Below are 20,737 nucleotides of genomic sequence, written 5' to 3'. Positions count from 1 at the left end.
AACTACAACTACGTTTACATGGGGTTAATGGACGGCAAGGAAGGGGTCACTTCCCGGAAGGGGTGTGGCACTCAATGTGTTAAGACCCTAATCACTAATTAGTTGTCTTATGGACTGAGCAGCAGTAGCCCTCAAGGATTCTACTGGGAGAGATATGTACCAGCTTGGAGGATTCTACTGGGAGAGATATGTACCAGCTTGGAGGATTCTACTGGGAGAGATATGTACCAGCTTTGAGGATTCTACTGGGAGAGATATGTACCAGCTTGGAGGATTCTACTGGGAGAGATATGTACCAGCTTTGAGGATTCTACTGGGAGAGATATGTACCAGCTTGGAGGATTCTACTGGGAAAGATATGTACCAGCTTGGAGGATTCTACTGGGAGAGATATGTACCAGCTTGGCTCCAACACTAAGCTAAATAAGAGTGGCACACGCATCTCCTAGGACGAAAACTGTGGCCGGGGGTAAGGACACTTTTGTGGTCCGTCCAACCAAGTGCCCGACCAACCAACTGAGCTGATAGTCACAAAAACGAAATAATAATGATAATGATTGGGACATCCCTCCTCTTTAACATGGAGATGGATAAACAAAATGCATTATTATGGCAGTGCAGTGGTTAGCACTGTTGCCTCACAGCAATAATGTCCTGGGTTCAAACCTGTCATTGCCCTTGACCAAGGTACTGGCATTACCACTGGACTTGATCCCTGGGCTGTGGTCTGTGGCTGCCCACTGCTCATCAGTAGGGGTGGGGGAAAAAAATCGATAATTAGTAGTAGTATCACGATACTTTGCGTGGCGATACTGTATCGATACAGGGATATTTAATTATTCATTAAAAAAATAATTGTATAAGGAAGTTGCATTGTTCATTTCAATACCTGTAATAGCACAGTAGTCCACACACACATGTGCATTGTTGGAATATGACTAATACAAACAGTTCAGTTTGTCAGGTACAACAAAGATTACAGTGTTTACATCTGTCTGCTTGAGAAAATACCATGTTCTGGTGCAGGGCTGTACAGTGAGAGATATATATTGCATGTGCTACAGCAACATCGGTCTGTGCAATGAATGGATTTACTTCAGTAGCACTGGTGCGATAGGCATTCGGTTCATATCGATACTCTTATTTTGAAAATCATGTGGCAAGTCTCCTTTCCACCCAAGCGCAGCTCCGGCCATATATCTATGGCTCCGGCAGCTAACAACGTTCGGTTCATATCGATACCCTTATTTTGAAAATCCCGTGGAGTTGTATCCGCTCGGATCAACAGCACACAGCAGTAGCGTCTGAAACGGACATTGCAACATAGCAAAGCTAGTGTGACTATTTCGCGACCCAAAACAAATCCCTGCTGTTTTATTCCGCAACGGGTCAAATGCATCTAACATGCTTTGCAATGCTCGCCATTCCTTTATGATCACGTTGTGTTAAAGACCGAAATTAACTTTACGTTAGCGTAAGCTAACAACAAGCTAACTCTGTTCAGAGTCAGCAGACGAGTGAGGACTGGGGAAGGGAAGGGGGGGGGCAGGCATTCTCCCATCTGTGTGTGTGTGTGTGTGTGTGTGTGTGTGTGTGTGTGTGCGTGTGCGTTTGAAAAGATCAGATGAAGTCAGAGGAGTATATTATATTGATAGTTACTGAGGGTGGACAGATAATGTTGATATTTAAACATAAAAAATACAATACATAATAAATGTATTCATGATCATCATGCAACATAAAACAATTGTAGGAATTGTTTGGGAGAGGGAGGGGTTTTAGGTTGCGTGTTGCGAGTTCCAAAAAGATTTACTTAAAGTTTAAAGCCCAATATATCAAAACGTGGCACTTTACAGTGAACAGGAGGTCTATTTGTATTAAAAACAATATTGTTTTTCATTTAAATGTCTGGAAGAGCTAAATAAATCTTTTTTTGAGTTGATCTAAATGTTACCGATTGTGTTAAATGGGCTTATGATATCGTCTCATATCGATTGCAGGCACCTGCATCGTATCGTATTGTATCGTGGCAGATATCGGCAAATATTGTATCGTTGTCCAAAGAATCGATATCGTATTGTGATGAAACTGGTGATTCCCACCCCTAGTAGAGTCCATACACCCAACACCAAATCCCATAATTCCTTACACGTAACGTGTCTGGCTGTGTGACATCAACTTGTCAGCATGAAAATGACAGCTAAACATGGCACTGCAACTAAATAGGCACATTTGTGACTGTTACAAATATAACACGTTTTATACTTGTGCTACAAGATTTTGGCATGTGCTACAAAACTATCAACCTCTGTAGCACCAGTGCTATGTGCAAAAAAAGTTAACGTACAGCCCTGAAGTGAGATGAACAGATTGAACTTTATTTTATTAGATAAAACATGTTGACAAAGTTTTACTTTGCAGTTGAAAAAAGGTAATAAATCGCAATATATCGCAATATTAATATCGCAATATATTTAGTATTGCAATACTATCGTACCGTGACTCGAGTATCGTGATAGTATCGTATCGTGAGGCCTCTGGTGATTCCCACCCCTACTCATCAGTGATCAGGACGGGTCAGATGTGTGGAATAATTTCCCCACAAGGATTAATAAAGTATAAATTCACTGAAGTAAGAAAAAGCAAATCAGATTTCCATGCGGTACTTCCAAACGTTCCACCACTAGCCTTTGCTGAGAGGGAGATAATATAATTTCTACCCTTGTGACTCTGGTATTCTTTTGTCCGTAGTAATTCTTGGCAGCATAGTTAACAGAACAACCAGGCTTTAACTATGTTGTTTTCTGGCTCGGGTCCGAACAGACTATACTGACAGACTGCCAGCTGTTGGTGGCCAGTCAAACCCACACTGTCGTCTACACACAGTAGCATTATAACGAACAGGAAGCCCAGAACATATAGTAGAGGCTTAATATGTCTCGTTTATTTTTTATTTGTCATAATATGAAGCATGTGCTGCAAAACCAGATAACTTCAGGAGAAAGACCCAATATATGAAAAGCATTCATTGTTCTCATCCTCAGTGTACCATGAATGCCAAGCTTTTTCTGATGATTCTGAGATTGCCAAGCTGATAAGTTAATAACTTTACATATTGCTGGTGTCATGTGAAAACCTTGTAACTTTTAGTCTTCTTTATATATATAGTTTTATAAATGTTTTTACTTCAGGCAAATTGGTGACTTTTCTGAGGTCTAATAAAAAATTATTTTATAATTCCAAAAAGTTGCCGGCCATCAAATGCAAGATTTTCACCTTAGGGCAGCGGTATGCAGAGTCAGGCACACAGTGACACAGAAAACTGCTGTGACTGCAGTTGTGACCAGCTGTTGTAACAAAAGCTCCTGGATTAAAGTTGAAGCCCCAAGCACTCTGTGGTTATTGATCAGACTCAACCCACACAGTATTCCAGATAGCAGCAACTATCCCCATTAACGTCTTAAATCAGAACAGGCTCTGTATTTATCTTCATATCTCAAAACGCGAATATCTATAATATATATGAAACAGAATATGGCAAGTATTAATTACCATGGAAATGTAACCAACAGAGACTTTAAAACTCAACCATTAACTTAGGGCTGGGCGATATGACGATATTATATAAATATCGGGTACAGTTCATTAACGATACACTTTTTAAACGTATCGTGGATATGGTGATGTTTTTCTCTCCCCGCTGTATGTATATTTCTCTCCCACCCAACCACCCCCTCCAAATGTACAGTCTCCTCCCCACCGTATGTATATTTCTCTCCCACCCACCCACCCCCTCCTAATGTACAGTCCCCTCCCCATCATATGTATATACTCTTGTCAGGATCTATGGGTAACAGTACTGTATATTTGAATACCGTATATGAATATGTCACAAATGTATCAGTACTAAATACCTGTATGTCCCTATGTCATAAATGTCAATATGAATTGAAAATGGGGGACCCTGATGTAAACAAGGCAAACGTCTTCCTGGTAGTCTACTCGTGGGTGGCGGGGAGCTAACGTTATTAGCTCCGGTAGGGTTGTTATTGAATCTCTCGTGTAGATCAATGGCGGACTTCCCGGAAGTAAAAAAATGAATAAACGCTTGCCGATTGGTGGTAAGAACAGCAGAGGCGGGTGCAAGCGGTGTGACGTAATTGGCAGAATCGACTGTCAATCAAAATTGTTCTGTTGCCGTCTACCTGAGAGATAGTGCTCTCTTATTAAAACTCATAAACAAGTCTTGAGCAAGACAAGTTAGTCTGTTAGGTTATGAAAGCCAGTGAGTATTGTATGACTCAGACTTCAGCAATAATCATGACTCATGAGAATTATAAAATAAAAACACACACATGGCATGGTGGAATACCATAAACATATTTCTTGATGTTTCCTTTTTTTAAGTAAGTAAAGAGGCCTATGTTCATATTGGTGAGCACAATTTGTAACACAAAAAGAGAGACGTGTAGCCTATTTATTTATTTAATATTTTATTTATTCATTTTATTATTATTATTTTATTTGTTGCCATGCCTAAAATAATAAAGTCAAGCATAGGGCTAAAACATTTTCATAAACAATATAATTTTTTGTTATATGGTTATAATAAAAGCTTTTCTATACATTTGTCTGATTGATTGAAAACTTTATTAACATATTGCAGAATGGGTACAATACAGTACAGCTCAATACAACAACAGTGGACTGGAGGATGAAGACCAGAAATAGACTTTCGGCTTTTTTACATAAGGGTCCTCCATTTTCAATTCATCAAAACATTTAGAGACATACAAATATACAGTAGTTTCATAAAAATGCAAAAAATATGCAATATATAATCTAATAATCCAATAATCTAAATCTAATACATAATATAAAAATGCTAAATGCATGAGTCTTTTGTCTTTAATGTTAGCTTGCAAACTCAAATACTGTCTTGGTAAGCCTCATAATGAATTGTTTGGGGGAAAAAGGAAAAACATTGTGATGTGTATCGCCAAAAGGTCAGAAAATATCATGATATCATATTAAAATTTTAGGCCATATCGCCCAGCCCTACATTAACTTCATAGTGGCTGTGAGAGGTTGTAAGACCAGGTGCCTCTTAGGTGCTACTGTGGAGGACATAAACTATATGCTTCCATGCTCAATGTCAAGTGTCTTTTGATACACGTAGGATCAAATGACGTTAAAGCTGGGGGAAAAAAGGGTTAAAGAGTGACTTCTGCCGACTCTTTGACACCGATAACAACTTCATTATCTCAGGTCCACTGCCCTTCTGATAAACGTGGGGACATTTACCTACACTTAAGGCTGAACAGTTACTGTATGGGATTATGGGATATTAGATTAGATTAAAATGTATTGATTGATTGTATCATCATACAGCACAAGTACAGTACAACGAAAAGAGGTTTTGCAAATGTAACAGTAAAGTGCAATAGTAATATACAATGTACAGGTGATTAAAATGAATATAAAATATATAAACTGGTACTACCGAGTATGAGTAATGGTGCTAATCAGATGTATACAGAATAGTATTAATATGTAACATTACTTACATTGAAAATGTATCAAATCTATTTTGTGACAGACAAGAACTGTTTAAATGGGATTGGATTCATCTAAATATGGATGGAGCCAAGTTACTGTTATAAAACATGCTACAAACATTACAATCTCTCTTGTGGGAGCCAGACACTTATACAGTGCATCCGGAAAATATTCATACCCCTTCACCTTTTCCACATTTTGTTATGTTACAGCTGTATTCCAAAATGGATTAAATATTTTTCCCCCTCAAATTCTACACACAATACCCAATAATGACAAAGTGAAAAAGGTTTTTTAGAATTTTTTGCAAATTTATAAAGAATGTTAAAGAAGAAACAATAAAGAATAGAATAAAGTACATAAGTATTCACACCCTTTACTCAATACTTTGTTGAAGCACCTTTGGCATCAATTACAGCCTCAAGTATTCTTGAGTATGATGCTACAAGCTTGGCACACCTATTTTTGGGCAGTTTCTCCCATTCTTCTTTGCAGATTGTCTCAAGCTCCATCAGGTTGGATGGGGAGAGTCAGTGCACAGCTATTTTCAGATCTTTCCAGAGATGTTCAATCAGGTTCAAGTCAGAGCTATGGCTGGGCCACTCAAGGACATTCACAGACTTGTCCCGAAGCCACTCCTTTGTTATCTTGGCTGTGTGCTTAGGGTCGGTGTCCTGTTGGAAGGTGAACCTTCACCCCCAGTCTGAGGTCCACAGCGCTCTGGAGCAGGTTTTCATCAAGGATCTCTCTCTACATTGCTGCATTAATCTTTCCCTTGATCCTGACTAGTCTCCCAGTTCCTGCCGCTGAAAAACATCCCCACAGCATGATGCTGCCACCACCATGCTTCACTGTAGGGATGGTATTGACCAGGTGATAAGCGGTGCCTGATTTCCTCCAAACATGGCGCTTGGCATTCGGGCCAAAGAGTTACATCTTGGTTTCATCAGACCAGACAATATTGTTTCTCATGGTCCGAGAGTCCTTTAGGTGCCTTTTGGCAAACTCCATGCGGGCTGTCGTGTGTGTTTTACTGAGGAGTGGCTTCCGTCTGGCCACTCTACCATAAAGGCCTGATTGGTAAGAGTGCTGCAGAGATGGTTGTCCTTCTGGAAGGTTCTCCCATCTCCACAGAGGAACACTGGAGCTCTGTCAGAGTGACCATCGGGTTCTTGGTCACCTCCCTGGCCAAGGCCCTTCTCCCCCGATAGCTCAGTTTGGCCGGGCAGCCAGCTCTAGGAAGAGTCCTGGTGGTTCCAAACTTCTTCCATTTGCTAATGATGGAGACGACTGAATTTACCACAGGTGGACTCCAATCATGTTGTAGAAACATCTCAAAGATGATCAGAGGAAACAGGATGGACCTGAGCTCAATTTTGAGTGTCATAGCAAAGGGTGTGAATACTTATGTACATGTGATATTAAATCTTTTTATTTTTAATACAATTGCAAACAATTCTAAAAATCTTTTTTCATTTAGTCATTATGGGGTATTGTGTGTAGAAGTTTGAGGGAAATAATTTATTTAATACATTTTGGAATAAGGCTGTAACATAACAAAATGTGGAAAAAGGGAAGGGGTATGAATATTTCCCGGATGCACTGTATGCCCTCTGTTTGATGTCAATTAAGTCCAAGCCTCCCCTAACTGCTCCCAATGAGCAGGTTGACACATTGCATGGTTGCCTCCGCCGTCAGTGTGTGAATGTGTGAGTGAATGGGTGAATGTGAGGCATAAGTTGTAAGAGCTTTGGCAAAAAGTGCTGTATAAATGCAGTCCATTTACCATTTACTCCCATTCCAATCTAGAACCAAAGTGATAGCCAGCTATAAATCAAATGTCCAAAAATGTATTGATTATATTTAGGGCTGGGACTTTATCGCATTAATTTCGATTAATTAACTACAAAAATAATTAAAAGTAAAATAAAATGTATGCATTTAATCGCATGATGATTTTTCTTTATTGTGTAAGAATGTTACCTTTCAAAGGAGACCAGACTCATGCATGTGCTATAAGTATAAAGTATAATAAATCGCAAATAACTTTTTCTTAGTCTGGTTTGTTCATAAAAAATAAATTAGAAATTGAGATCAATCAAGAGTTTTCTTTTTCCAATGGTCAACTGTTCTGGAATGTACTTGAAAGTACTGCATTTTACTTTCACCTCGAAAGTGCTTGAGGCTACGTTTAGACGGAGAGAGTCTGAACAGAAACCGCAAAAGTCGTCTTACGGTTTCACTTTTAATTTTGCTTTTAGACTATCGTTTTGGGATGGAATTCTCCGTGCAGACGAGGCTGTAACGACTCCAGACGACTGAGCCCTGCTGTCACACGATTGGCGCATATGTCACATGACGTGCTGTGAAGACCCGCCCTACTCTGCCTCTGATTCGCAGACTGTGGGTGGGGAATGTGATTGGACCAAAGCAGAGTCACTCACAGACAGTGGGTCCAGTCACGCCACGGGACAGATTCTTGTGTATTTAAAAGTACTGCCAATGTAGCCTTCAGGTGATCGCCATGGATAGAATCAGACATGCTTTGTTTACGCTTCTAGGCTACTGACGCATGCCTGTGATGTAAGCAGTACACGCGACGAGAGCCTTGACAACCCTTTCGTCATCGTTTTATGCGGTTTGACAGTTTAGATGAGTGCAAAGGTTTATCGTTTTTAGGAATTCCACCCTGGAAGGTAGTCTCACTTTTTTGCGGTTTCACCCCGTAAAAACGCCGTTTCCGTATAAACGAAAGGCACATCCGAAAAAATATTTTTGCGGATTCACCTGCTAGCGTTTCCGTCTAAACGGGGCCTCAGTTTACAAAAGGTCCTTTGCACTATATATATATATTATTCCTAAAATTGCTGCACTTTGTTAAATATTGCATTGATCTGTTGGTCTGTGTAGTAGCTAATACAGGATTTTGCTGCTTAAAACGTGTATGTATATTCATTGATTCACTCGTATACCAAAATTCATTTGAATTGAAAATGTTAGCTTTTCGCATAAAATATTGATATGCGATTAAAATGTGATTAATTTCGATCAATTAACTATAAAGTCTCGAATTAATTCGATAAAAATGTTTAATCGAGTCCCACCACTAATTATATTATATATTACCATGAGTTGTCCAAATATGACAAAAATAACAAGTGTGGTCCTGATTCAGGGCTAATTAAAATGTTCGATATTATTTCTTTTCAATTTCAATCTTAACTAGCAGTAAAATAATCAAGAGGAGGATAGTATGCGACACGTGACCCAACAGTGTGTTGTATCGTTAGTCAGTCAACTCTGCAGGCACCTGGGGAGGCAGGATAGCCTAGAGATAAAGAGGCTGGTCAGTAACCGAAAGGTCGCCGGTTAGATCCCCGCCACTGACAGGAGGGTGTATTCCAGCTCTGAGGTGGTGACTGGGACCATGTCCAGACTAAACCGATTTTGGTCGTATCAAGCAAAGTATTTGATCATATGTACCCTTCATCCACACGGAACTGCGTTCTGGCAGCCTGAAGACGCTACTTTCTGAGACCGGCTCTCAGAGTGCGCAATTCTGAAGACCCCCCCCCCCCTTGCATCACCATCTTTACAAGCGATACGCGTCTTCTCCTGAACTGATGACGCGATAGCCCACCTCTCCCTTACCCCGTGTGTGCAAACTCAGCCAAACATCACAACATCAATGGCATGTACAGAGTAGTTGCGTTCGTGTTACAGAAGCTATTGAGCTTGATCAGGCTTTTACAGCTAAATGTACTGTGCCTGTACTACCACTGTCGACAACAGATTGACATCTCCCTTAATCTGCATGCAAACCCAACCAACAAAAGAAATAACATGATACATATATGTCCAGATATGTCCTGGCTAGAAGTGTTTATTAAACACCGGGAGTTATTACTAATCAACAATGGCATCAGAGTGGTTGCGTTCGTGTTACAGAAGCTATTGAGCTTGATCGGGAGGCTACTGTGATGCAATACACGATACTAGCTAGAGATTAGCGTCACATAGCTGGCCTTTTTCTGAAAACCCAAGTAGTAGCCAAGCACATACTGTTCCATAGCATACGCCTTCAGTTGATCATGACAAATCCTCTCTTACCTTGACGATTAAAAAGCCTCCATCATTTAGTAAATAGTATTCCCATGGCTCGTGTTGAGCTATAGCCAGCGAACTAGCGTTGATGCTATGCTATCAACATTAGCCAAATAGCTAACCAACTAAATACAATAGACAGTGGTATCCTGAGGTAACGTTAAATACAGACAACGTTTGCTAGTCGAAAAGACTGGACACACACAGGGACAAGTTAAACATCAATCAATTAATTTAATACAACACAGGTAGTTTGAGCTGCCTCCGACCGCACCACAGGGCTATTATATTATATACGGCTTTGAGCTCTCTCTCTCTCTCCTGCCGATTAAAATCAGCAGCTCTTCCTCCTCCTCATCACCGGCTGCCTGTGAAGCTGCATTTGCGCCGCGTGTGTGTCTCTCTCCTATCCGTTGGAAACTAGCATCGGCTCAAGGAGCACAGAACCGGACACACAAGTTATCGAAAACAACGACAACACTTCCGGTCGGGGGTTTTCAAAATAAAACAGCGACGTCTAAAACAGGAAAGACATTTATTTAGTAAATTTGTGGCATGCACTTACCGTATTATCTTGAGACGTTTTCGTTTTTACGGAAACCTTTTTTTAAATGAAAACGAAAAAGATCAAAATCGTTTTAGTCTGGAAAAGGCCTGAAGGGTGTATGCCTGGTATTACATCTACAGTGCCCACCATCCTTGCCCTCGAGCAAGGCACTGAACCCCAAAAATGCTCGAGGGGCGCTGTATTGCACACGGCTCTGTGGGGGACTGTGTGTATGTGTAACTACTAGGAGGGATATGACGACTGTGTGTATGTGTAACTAGGAGGGGTATGAGGACTGTGTGTATGTGTAACTAGGAGGGATACGAGGACTGTGTGTATGTGTAACTAGGAGGGATAGGAAGACTGTGTGTATGTGTAACTAGGAGGGATAGGAGGACTGTGTGTATGTGTAACTAGGAGGGATAGGAGGACTGTGTGTATGTGTAACTACTAGGAGGGATATGAGGACTGTGTGTATGTGTAATTGGGAGGGATACGAGTGTGTTCTGACTTTAATCTCAGAGAAATTTGTACTAAATTAGACCTGTAACTTACAGTGAAGTTTATAATATGTATAGGCTTAAACACAAAGAAATCAAAGGGTGAGGATGATTTTGATCCTTGCCTCCTGCTTCTTAATGTTTTCCCCCCCTCAATTTAGTCGTTATGCCAATTCCCTTCCTGGTCGTTGCGTGCATTGCCCTACTGTCGGTCTGGGGAGGGTGTGTAGACTATCACATGCCTCCTCCGATACATGTGGATGGAGTCGCCAGCCGCTTCTTTTCACCCGACGTGTGAAAGAGTTTCACTGGGAGAACGTAATGCGTAGGGACGACTGACCAAGCCGGAGGTACCACTGACTGACAGCTGGATTCGATCCCAGAGTCTCTGCTGTGGTAGGGCCTAAGGCGAGTGCTTAGTCCTCTACGCTACCCAGTCGCCCAGCTCACATTTTCAATCAAACATTTATCTCTGGTAAAATCCCAAGTGTGTGTGGAAAGCTGCTCAAGTTGTTCCTTTACATAATCATTGGTGGTGATTGCAATGACTGATTGATTGAAAACTTTATTAACAGATTGCAGAATGGGTACAATACAGTACGGCTCAATACACACAATTGTTAAGGGGATGCAGACCAGAGAAAGACTTTCGTCTACTTAAAATCATCCGTTAGCTGGTTTTCTATCATGGAGTCATTGAGAAATAAGTGGGTGTTAAGCAGATTGATAAATGTGTGGGGATGAGTCAGTGAGCATGTGTTCACTGAAAGCAGGAACTTATCACCAATAAAGGTCAGCTAAACGGCTTGAAGCTTGTGATACATTGACGGAGGGAATAGTAGCCGGCTACATGCCTTTCGTGTAGCTTTGTGTGGGTTTTGTCCCATTTGGTTTAAGATGGTGAGTAGTAACGTCTAGCTAGAGATGGTGGAATTTCTCATTGCGGCTTTACACCTGCCTGAGGACAAGAGAAAGGGAGATGGAACATGAACTGAGGGAACAAGAGCTGAAGGCAAAAGAGAGGAGGAGGGAGCATGAGGTGTGTGAAGTGTGTGAAGTGTGTGAAGTGTGTGAGTGAGTGAGTGAGTGAGTGAGTGAGTGAGTGAGTGAGTGAGTGAGTGAGTGAGTGAGTGAGTGAGTGAGTGAGTGAGTGAGTGAATGAGTGAGTGAGTATGAGAGAGAATGAGAGCGAATGAGAGCAGAGGGCAAGAGAGCAGAGGGCAAGAGAACAAGAACTTCAGCTGGAGGTGGCAGAGGTGGCATTAGAACAGGAAAGCCTTAAACAGAGTAATAGTGCTCTACAGCGGAAGCACAAGACCCGTTTAGAGCTTTCATTTTGTCTTAGGCTCATGCCAAGGATTAATCAAGATGGTGTGACGTCACCTCAGTCAGACAAGAAGATAGATACCAATTTCCTCTCTGTGTGTTCAGTAGAAAACTAATGAAAAGCACAAATTGGAAGCAGATATGGACCACTAGAAGAGTTTGTGGCCAACAGTTTCACATTTCCCCAATACTATACTTCAATGTTAGGTCTAGAGCTTGGCTCAGTACACTTCATACATCTTGGCTGCTCTAGTTCGTAACATATTAAAATGATGCTGCTTAGCCAAAAGGTTAATTCTCGGTTAGGAGCCTTCCTGGATGCTTATAACAGTTTACAACCACAGCAGGGTTTAGACCAGGGCACTACAGCAGGGTTTAGACCAGGGCACCACAGCAGGGTTTAGACCAGGGCACTACAGCAGGGTTTAGACCAGGGCACTACAGCAGGGTTTAGACCAGGGCACCACAGCAGGGTTTAGACCAGGGCACCACAGCAGGGTTTAGACCAGGGCACCACAGCAGGGTTCAGACCAGGGCACCACAGCAGGGTTTAGACCAGGGCACCACAGCAGGGTTTAGACCAGGGCACCACAGCAGGGTTTAGACCAGGGCACCACAGCAGGGTTTAGACCAGGGGACCACAGCAGGGTTTAGACCAGGGCACCACAGCAGGGTTTAGACCAGGGCACCACAGCAGGGTTTAGACCAGGGCACCACAGCAGGGTTTAGACCAGGGCACTACAGCAGGGTTTAGACCAGGGCACCACAGCAGGGTTTAGACCAGGGCACCACAGCAGGGTTTAGACCAGGGCACTACAGCAGGGTTTAGACCAGGGCATCACAGCAGGGTTTAGACCAGGGCACCACAGCAGGGTTTAGACCAGGGCACCACAGCAGGGTCATAGTCCAGGGCACTACAGCAGGGTTTAGACCAGGGCACCACAGCAGGGTTTAGACCAGGGCACTACAGCAGGGTTTAGACCAGGGCATCACAGCAGGGTTTAGACCAGGGCACCACAGCAGGGTTTAGACCAGGGCACCACAGCAGGGTCATAGTCCAGGGCACTACAGCAGGGTTTAGACCAGGGCACCACAGCAGGGTTTAGACCAGGGCACCACAGCAGGGTCATAGTCAGCACTGTGCTGCACCTTTTATTGATTTATCATTTAAAAACATTTGGAGGGTCTACATTTGCAAGCCCTACTTCCCATTTCCCCACATGTAATGCACCCGATTGTATTACATGCAGGTGCTCTAGTGCGACATCTAGTGGCTGAATGTTTATCTATACGCAGTGTTTCTCAACTGGTGGGTCGCGACCCAAGAGTGGGTCGCAGGGCCATTTTGAGTGGGTCGCAGATGTGTGTGTGTAAAAAAAAAAATCATTATCATTTTTCTTTTGCACTACCTATCTTTGTGAAAGTGGCTTCTCAGCTCTGGTCCAGCTGAAGACAAAGCGGAGGAACAGATTGGACATTGAGCATGACCTCAGAGTTGCTTTGTCTACCATCACCCCAGACTTTGAGACTCTTGTCAGGAGCAAACAACATCCCCAGTTATCCCATTAGTTCCCTGGGATGTTAAGCTAAGAAGTCTGCTAAGAAGGATATATTATTTATTATTATTATTATTATTATTATTATTATTATTATTATTATTATTATTATTATTATTATTATTATTATTATTATTATTATTTTATTTCACTGTGTTTTTAGCCTTTAGTTGCACTTTTGTTGCAACCCCAGTTATCCCATTAGTTCCCCCAAACTTACTGTAGTCTGTTATGTTAAGCTAAGAAGTCTGCTAAGAAGCATAATTATTTATTATTATTATTTTATTTCATTGGGTTTTTAGCCCTAGTTGCACTTTTGTTGCAACCCCAGTTATCCCATTAGTTCCCCCAAATTTAGGTCTGTTATGTTAAGCTAAGAAATCTGCTAAGAAGCATATATTATTTATTATTATTTTATTTCATTGGGTTTTTAGCAATAGTTGCACTTTTGTTGCACTTTTTGTGTTTACTTCATGTTTTGAAAGATTGCGTATTACTGCAATTTTTTTTTTTTTTTTTACATAAATCATAGTGGTTCAAAATTTTGGGTCGCGACTTAATGACTAAGGAAAATGTTGGGTCCCGAGGCTAGACCAGTTGAGAACCATAGCACCTTTTAACAGTCTGCTTTTGATGCCTTTCATAAAGCAATATTTTAGTATTTTAGGGACATTTTAACTTTTACTTCACTACATTACAAAGGAAATATTGTATTTTATTACCCCACTACATGTATCTGATCACATCATGGTAAAATTATCCAAAGCGCTTTACAACTTATGCCTCACATTCACCCATTCACTCACACATTCACACTTCTATGGCGGCGGCGACCATGCAAGGTGCCAACCTGCTCATCGGAGCACTTAGTGGTTAAGTGTCTTGCTCAAGGACACTTCGACACGCTGCCGGGAGGAGCCATGTCAGTTAATAGAAGAAAAAGATTTTGCATAGAGAACATGGAAAAGATTTATGAAGATTCATGTACTTTCAATTATTTCAGATTCAAGAGGATGTAATCCTCTTGCAGCATAACCGGACCACATACCACTTTAACATAACCTTTAGATGTCAATGGATTGAGGATGGAACACTCACAAGTGATGGAAGATACGAACGGCTTATAGAATGTGTACTTTTACTATTGATACTAAAGTACATACAATATCAAAGACTTCTCACTTAAGTAGAATTTTGAACGAGGACTTTTTCTTTTACCAGAGTACTATTTTTCTACTAAAATATCTACCTTTACTTAAAGGGGAACTAGCTTATAAATAGCCTTTTCCAGTGTTTAGCATTGTTTTCTAGCAATGTGGGGTTGTATCAACACTATCTATGTCACAAATTATATTTTTTGCGCATTGCTCCAGTTCAGATGAGACAAGGTCCTCCCCCACTGAACCAAGCCATTTGGTTCGCTGCCGTGAATTAGGCACTGATCTGCATATCTCAGCCCCTGGTTGTAGCCACTGCCCACAAATCAACAATTCGCTCAACAACGGAGCGAGTGGAAATAATGCGAAAGCGGTTTCCCCGTCACTGACACTTCCTCAAACAGGTTGACATGACATGAGTGCTGATAGAGCGCGAGAGCGAGCAAGTGAGAGAAAGAGAGAGGGGGAGAGACAGACAGATAGAGAGAGGGAGAGAGGCTCTCATACGGTGCAACTCGAGTCATCTCGGAGCATCTCTCGGAGCATCTCTCCTCTCTCTCTCTCTCTCTCTGTCTGTCTCTCCCTCTCTCTCCCTCCCTCGCCCTCTCTCTAGCTTGTTCTCTCTCGCTCTCTCTCTATCAGCACTCGCGTCACGTCAACCTGTTGCAAAATATCATAGCGCACTCCCACACGTATTCCGATCCGTGCAATAATATTCACGGTGGTATATATTGTCATTTGAAACAAGTTACCAATGCATTGTCCCGTGGGATTATGCCCCCCGCGGCGAAATTAATTTGTCTGTCTGTCTGTCTGTCTGTCTGTCTGTCTGTCTGCCAGTGCAGACTGTGGGTGACTGTCATACAGTGCATTGAGAGTATGGGCGGAGACCAGCCAAAAACAGCTTGGAATCTGGAAGTGCAGAAAATGCTGCTCTAGAGGACTTGATTAGAAATACAAAACAATGAATTTCTTTGGAAAAAAACCTTACAGATGTGTTCCATAGACTCACAGTAATTGTGTAAAATTGCCCAAATAGTGAATGAAATAGTAAGATAGTTCCCCTTTAAGTAAAAGGAACTGTGCACTTCTTCCATCACTAGTAGTAGGGGTGTCTGGTGCTGCTGACCTGTGAACTCCAAGTTGGTAGCGTCCTCCAGCAGCTGCTCCTTCATGCTACCGAGCGTCTCCATAATCATCTCCTTCATCTCCTCCTGTTTGCGGTTGGCGATGGCCATCAGAGATGTGAAGAGCTCGCCCTCCTTCTCCCTGGTGTACTCCAGCCTCCGTGGGGTTATCTGCAGGTCCCTCTGCATGTCAAACGCCTGCAGACAGAGGAGTCGGAGTCAGAGATGGAACATTATGCTGCATAAGTCATCGTCATTCTAGGAGGGGATGGATGGGATTGACCATATTCACACGGTGGCTATTCTGCTGTGGGAATAGGGTGGAAAGGAATCCCAACTCGAGCATGGCATGAGATCAAAATGGCCACATGTGAATATGGTCAATAGAGACCAAGCTCACCTGTAGGGTCCTGTCAGGTACACAAATGTAACATTAGAAGGGGGACGACGACAATATTGAATCGTTTAATCTGAATCAAATCCCAAGATAATTTTTTTTATCTATGCCTTTTTTCAGTGGATATGTGGAGGTTTTCACTGCACATTACACCTCCCGTCCTGCAGATATCTCTTGAGCCGAGTTTCTGCTCAACTACTATGGAAACTCAGTTGACCAAATTACATCTTTAAAAAAAATTTAAATAAACCAGAGGCGGCGGCAAGCCTAATTGAATCTATATAAAATCAAATTGAGTCGAATCAGGACCTTGTTGAACCAAATTGAAATCAAATCGGATAATCAGTGCTTATACCCAGCCCTACACAAATCAGTTGATTCCAATCATTAACAAGGTCTAACAATAGGCGGCTGGGTGGCGCAGCGGACATTGCGCTCGTCACCAACGCAAGAGACACTGGGTTCGACTCCGGCTGTCTGCGTTGCCTCCGGCTTGGGCCAGCCGTCATACTAATTCAATTGGCAGAATTAGCGGGTGGAAGTCGATGGGTGGTAATCTGGACGTTGTGGACAGTGACTCCTACAGGTCGGTTGGGGACGCCTGCACAGCAGAGAAAGGAAATGGCGGGAGTAGTGTGAGCCTCCCACACGTTACACCTCGCCAATGAGAGTCCGCGCTGGCAGGTGAAAAGATGTGACAGGCTGCCTCCTCGTGTACCGGAGGGGACACGTGATGCAAGGCTTCTATCCTCCCTACAACCGGCCAGTGGGGGGCATATGCGAGCAACGTTCAAGACAGGGGAGGCAAGAATTGGCACAATGGAATTGGGATGGGAGGAAAAATTGAAAAAGAGAAAAAGTGGATCCAAAAAAAAAACAAGGTCTAACAATCTTCCCACTTTGCCGTTACTGTCACATTGTACTGGGTCACAGAAACAAGAGTTGCTGATATTAACACTTTAGTTGCCAAATGACGAGTTTAGGCGTCCTTCCCCGCCATGCTCAAGTTGCCGAAGACGCCGTAACTCGTCTTTGATATCAATATTTCAAAAATCTGTGATCGGAATCATATTTCCTTTCCGGGGCCCTGAGACACAAGTGTGATCTCCTCTCAATCCTCTAGCGGTTCAAGACCGCCATTTGGTGGCCGATCGGCAGATCGAAAAAACGGATGTTACCTTTAACCCGGCAGGACTCACTCCATATGTGGTCCGGGCACTCGCTAATGTTAGAGAGACTCAAGTCTTCACACAGTGAACATCGATCGCTGCAAATAACTCGAAAAAACAACATGATTTGGACGTATATAAGTATTATACAACCTGGAAATGGACCGGGTATTTCAACATCCCATAATGGAAAACTGTCTACCCCATGCTGATCGCCCAACGGCCCGCGGAGACTGGGGTGAGTTTTAGCGTGTAATATTGCCGTGTTCGACACTAACTGCTATGATGAACATTTGACCCACATTAGATGAATGATATAATGTTGCCCACGGAATTATAAACGATCCCCCGCCCATCCGGTCAACATCAGATGATACGTAGAAAGTTCTAGAAGTACGTCCAATTGACATTTTTGATCTCGCACAGATTCCTACCAAACTGTATTTCATCATCAATATAATGCATTTGGGGCTATAAATCACGTTCTGGAGAAAGCTGCAGAAAGAGATGAAAACATACTTATACTTTAGATCATATTTTAGTATGAATATGTGAATGAAAAATGAACAATACATATAAGACCTTGAATGGGCCCTAATAATGGCAATCTAGCAATAGAATTTAAAAAGTTATAGCCCTGCAAAGAAGGGGAACTTCTCCATGTTAAATAGAGCTGGCAACGGATGGTATATCATGAATTTAACCTTAGGCAATCAAAGTGTTAACAGTCTCAACAAACCTAGGAAAGCGCAAGAGGAAAGGTCATGGGTTCACCAAAGTCAACAGGTTTCACCCTCTACTCCTCTAGGGGTCATGAACATTAAAAGATAGTTTTGTGATTGTATGACTAACGGGTCAGGAGCTCATTCGAAAATGTAAAGTTTGACCTGATGCACTAGAGGAAAGATGGTCACTAAAATAAATTGTTTTATTCCTTATGGATCATGAATGTACACCGCAAACGTCATGGAAAACTGGCAATTACTGTTTTCATAATGGGTTAGTTGGGTCTTTTTTAAAACAGGTTAGGGTTAGGGGGGTTGTTAAAAAAACTACATTTTTGCATTTTCATGTACAGTATACATTTATGTTTGCTTTCTTTTTTATAACTGTCAATTTGCAAGCGCATTTGAAAAAAGCATTGTACAAGTAGAGGAATACGATTTTTAAATTTTATCCGATTCATCGATTTATCATTTCAATAATATGATCATTCAATAATATAATATGAAAATAGTCGTTAGTTACAGCCCTAGCAGACAAGCACACAATTACGAAATGTAGTGGTCGATTCCAGATTTCAGAATTTCACTAGCCAGTAGCCACTTTTACATTCTGACCAGCCAAATGATGGTTTGTTTACCTGCCAATGTGGACTTGTAATAGAGTAGACCAACTTACCAGCCAGAGACAGAATTGACCAGCATTTGGCTGGTGTTAATGGATCTGGGTTCCAGCTGGGTTGTACACAAGTTTGACATGTTTTTCTTCTTCTTTTTGCCTTCCGTGTTCTTATTGCACAAGTAGCACAAGCCACACTGCTGGACTATGCCCCCAAATTTCAGACACTATTTTGGAGCCTAGGACGACATGGATCGGAACATACCGGTAATCGGCCGCCTGTTAGACTGAAACGCCCCAAATCAGCTTATCAACATTGGCAGTGAAAAGATTGTACCCTTACATGCAATATCATTAAAGGGGACATGTCTTGCTATTCCTTTCACTATTTGGGCAACTTTACACAATTTCTGAGAGTCTATGGAACACATCTGTAAAGTTTTCAAAAATATTCATTGTTTATTTTATTTCTAATCAAGTACTCTAAAGCATCATTTTTCCACTTCAACATTTCAACATTTCAAGCTGTTTTGGGCTGGGCTTCGCCCATAAGCGATTTGAGTGACCGTCACCCACAGTCTGCACTGGCAGACAGAGAGAGAGAGAGATCGAAGGGGATTCTAATCAATTTCACCACGGGGGCATAATCCCACGGGACAATGCATTGGTAACTTGTTTCGAATGACAATATATACTAGGGATGTGCATCTCCATCACTGAGGCTGATGCGATGCGCATCTCGATACGGTGCCAATGATACGATACATTAACGATACATTTGCAGCACCGGGCGATGCGATACGATTCACCCCAGTTGAGATACGATTCCATATTCGGGGCGATACGATGCGATTCAACACGATGCAAAATAATGATACAATTTTATGGTATGACAGAGGATGTGGTTGTATTCCTTATATGCAGCTTATATTATTATTTTTTTTTTGATCCACTTTTTCTCCCATTTTCTATATTTTCTCCCATCCAAATTTCGTATCATCCAATTCAACCCTCCCCTGTCACGAACGCTGTTTCTTGCCTCCCACAAGCCGGCTGCAATGTGGACTAAGTCATACATAGCACAAGTCCCCTCCGGTACTTGAGGTAACAGCAGTCGCATCTTTTCACCTGCGCAGCTCGATCTCTCAGTGTCGAGGAGTAACGCGTGGGAGGCTCACGCTGCCCCCGACACTTCCTGATTCTACTGCGCAGGCGCACCAACCGACTTGTAGGAGTCGCTTGTTCACAACGTTCGATCCCCACCCTTCAGTTTTCCCTCCCCGTAATACGGCCAATGTGTATTACTGCGGACGACCAGCTAAACTGAAAACAATGTGGAGAGCTGGATTCGAACACGCGAATCCTAGCGTCTCCACATTGGTGGCGAGTGCCTTGCCCACTACACCACCTAGCCGCCACCAGCTTATATTATTATAAGAAATTAAATAATCTACTGTAAGACAATTTATATAAAAACTCTTGGGTGGCTAAGACTTTTGCACAGTACTGTGTTTTCTATCCACTTTAGCTAAAAACACACACACACAATTTATATATACACACTACTGTGAGACAATAATAATCACACACAAAGGGATAATGGCTTATAGCAGACTTAATGATTTTATAATATTTCAGATAATGAAATTAAATGTTTATCATCAACTATCCAGTTAGTATTTATATTGTAACGATTGGCCACTTTTAATCATTGAACGTAGAGAGAGAGAGAGCGCGAGAGAGAGAGAGAGAGAGAGAGCGAGAGAGAGAGCGCGTTTGAGTTTGAGCGTTCTGATGTTCCGTAGCGAACCACACCATGATGGCATTTTGTCAACACAGTTGGAACCTGGAGGAAGCGATAGCCAATAAATGTGAAGTTATCTTTGAACCGGTTGTCAAGCGTAGTCAATATACCCCCCCCTCCCCATCCCAATTTCGGCTCGAACCCAGCATC

At 42.1% G+C, this 20,737-nt stretch overlaps 1 protein-coding gene across 1 annotated transcript in view; it reads right to left on the bottom strand.

Moving 5' to 3' along the window:
• The window catches only part of dstyk (dual serine/threonine and tyrosine protein kinase), an 87,008-nt gene that overhangs the window by 50,849 nt on the left and 15,422 nt on the right, over positions 1 to 20,737 (bottom strand). The window contains exon 4 of the mRNA XM_084316284.1: positions 15,879 to 16,074. Within this exon, the coding sequence (XP_084172410.1) occupies positions 15,879 to 16,074 (196 nt within the window). The remainder of the gene's footprint in view (positions 1 to 15,878; positions 16,075 to 20,737) is intronic.

Source organism: Notolepis coatsorum (genome assembly GCF_963971535.1).
Source record: "Notolepis coatsorum genome assembly, chromosome: 6".
In the NCBI taxonomy this organism is placed as follows: domain Eukaryota; kingdom Metazoa; phylum Chordata; class Actinopteri; order Aulopiformes; family Paralepididae; genus Notolepis; species Notolepis coatsorum.
Note: the sequence above shows the minus strand (reverse complement) of the source record. Positions and strands in the feature narration are given on the sequence as shown.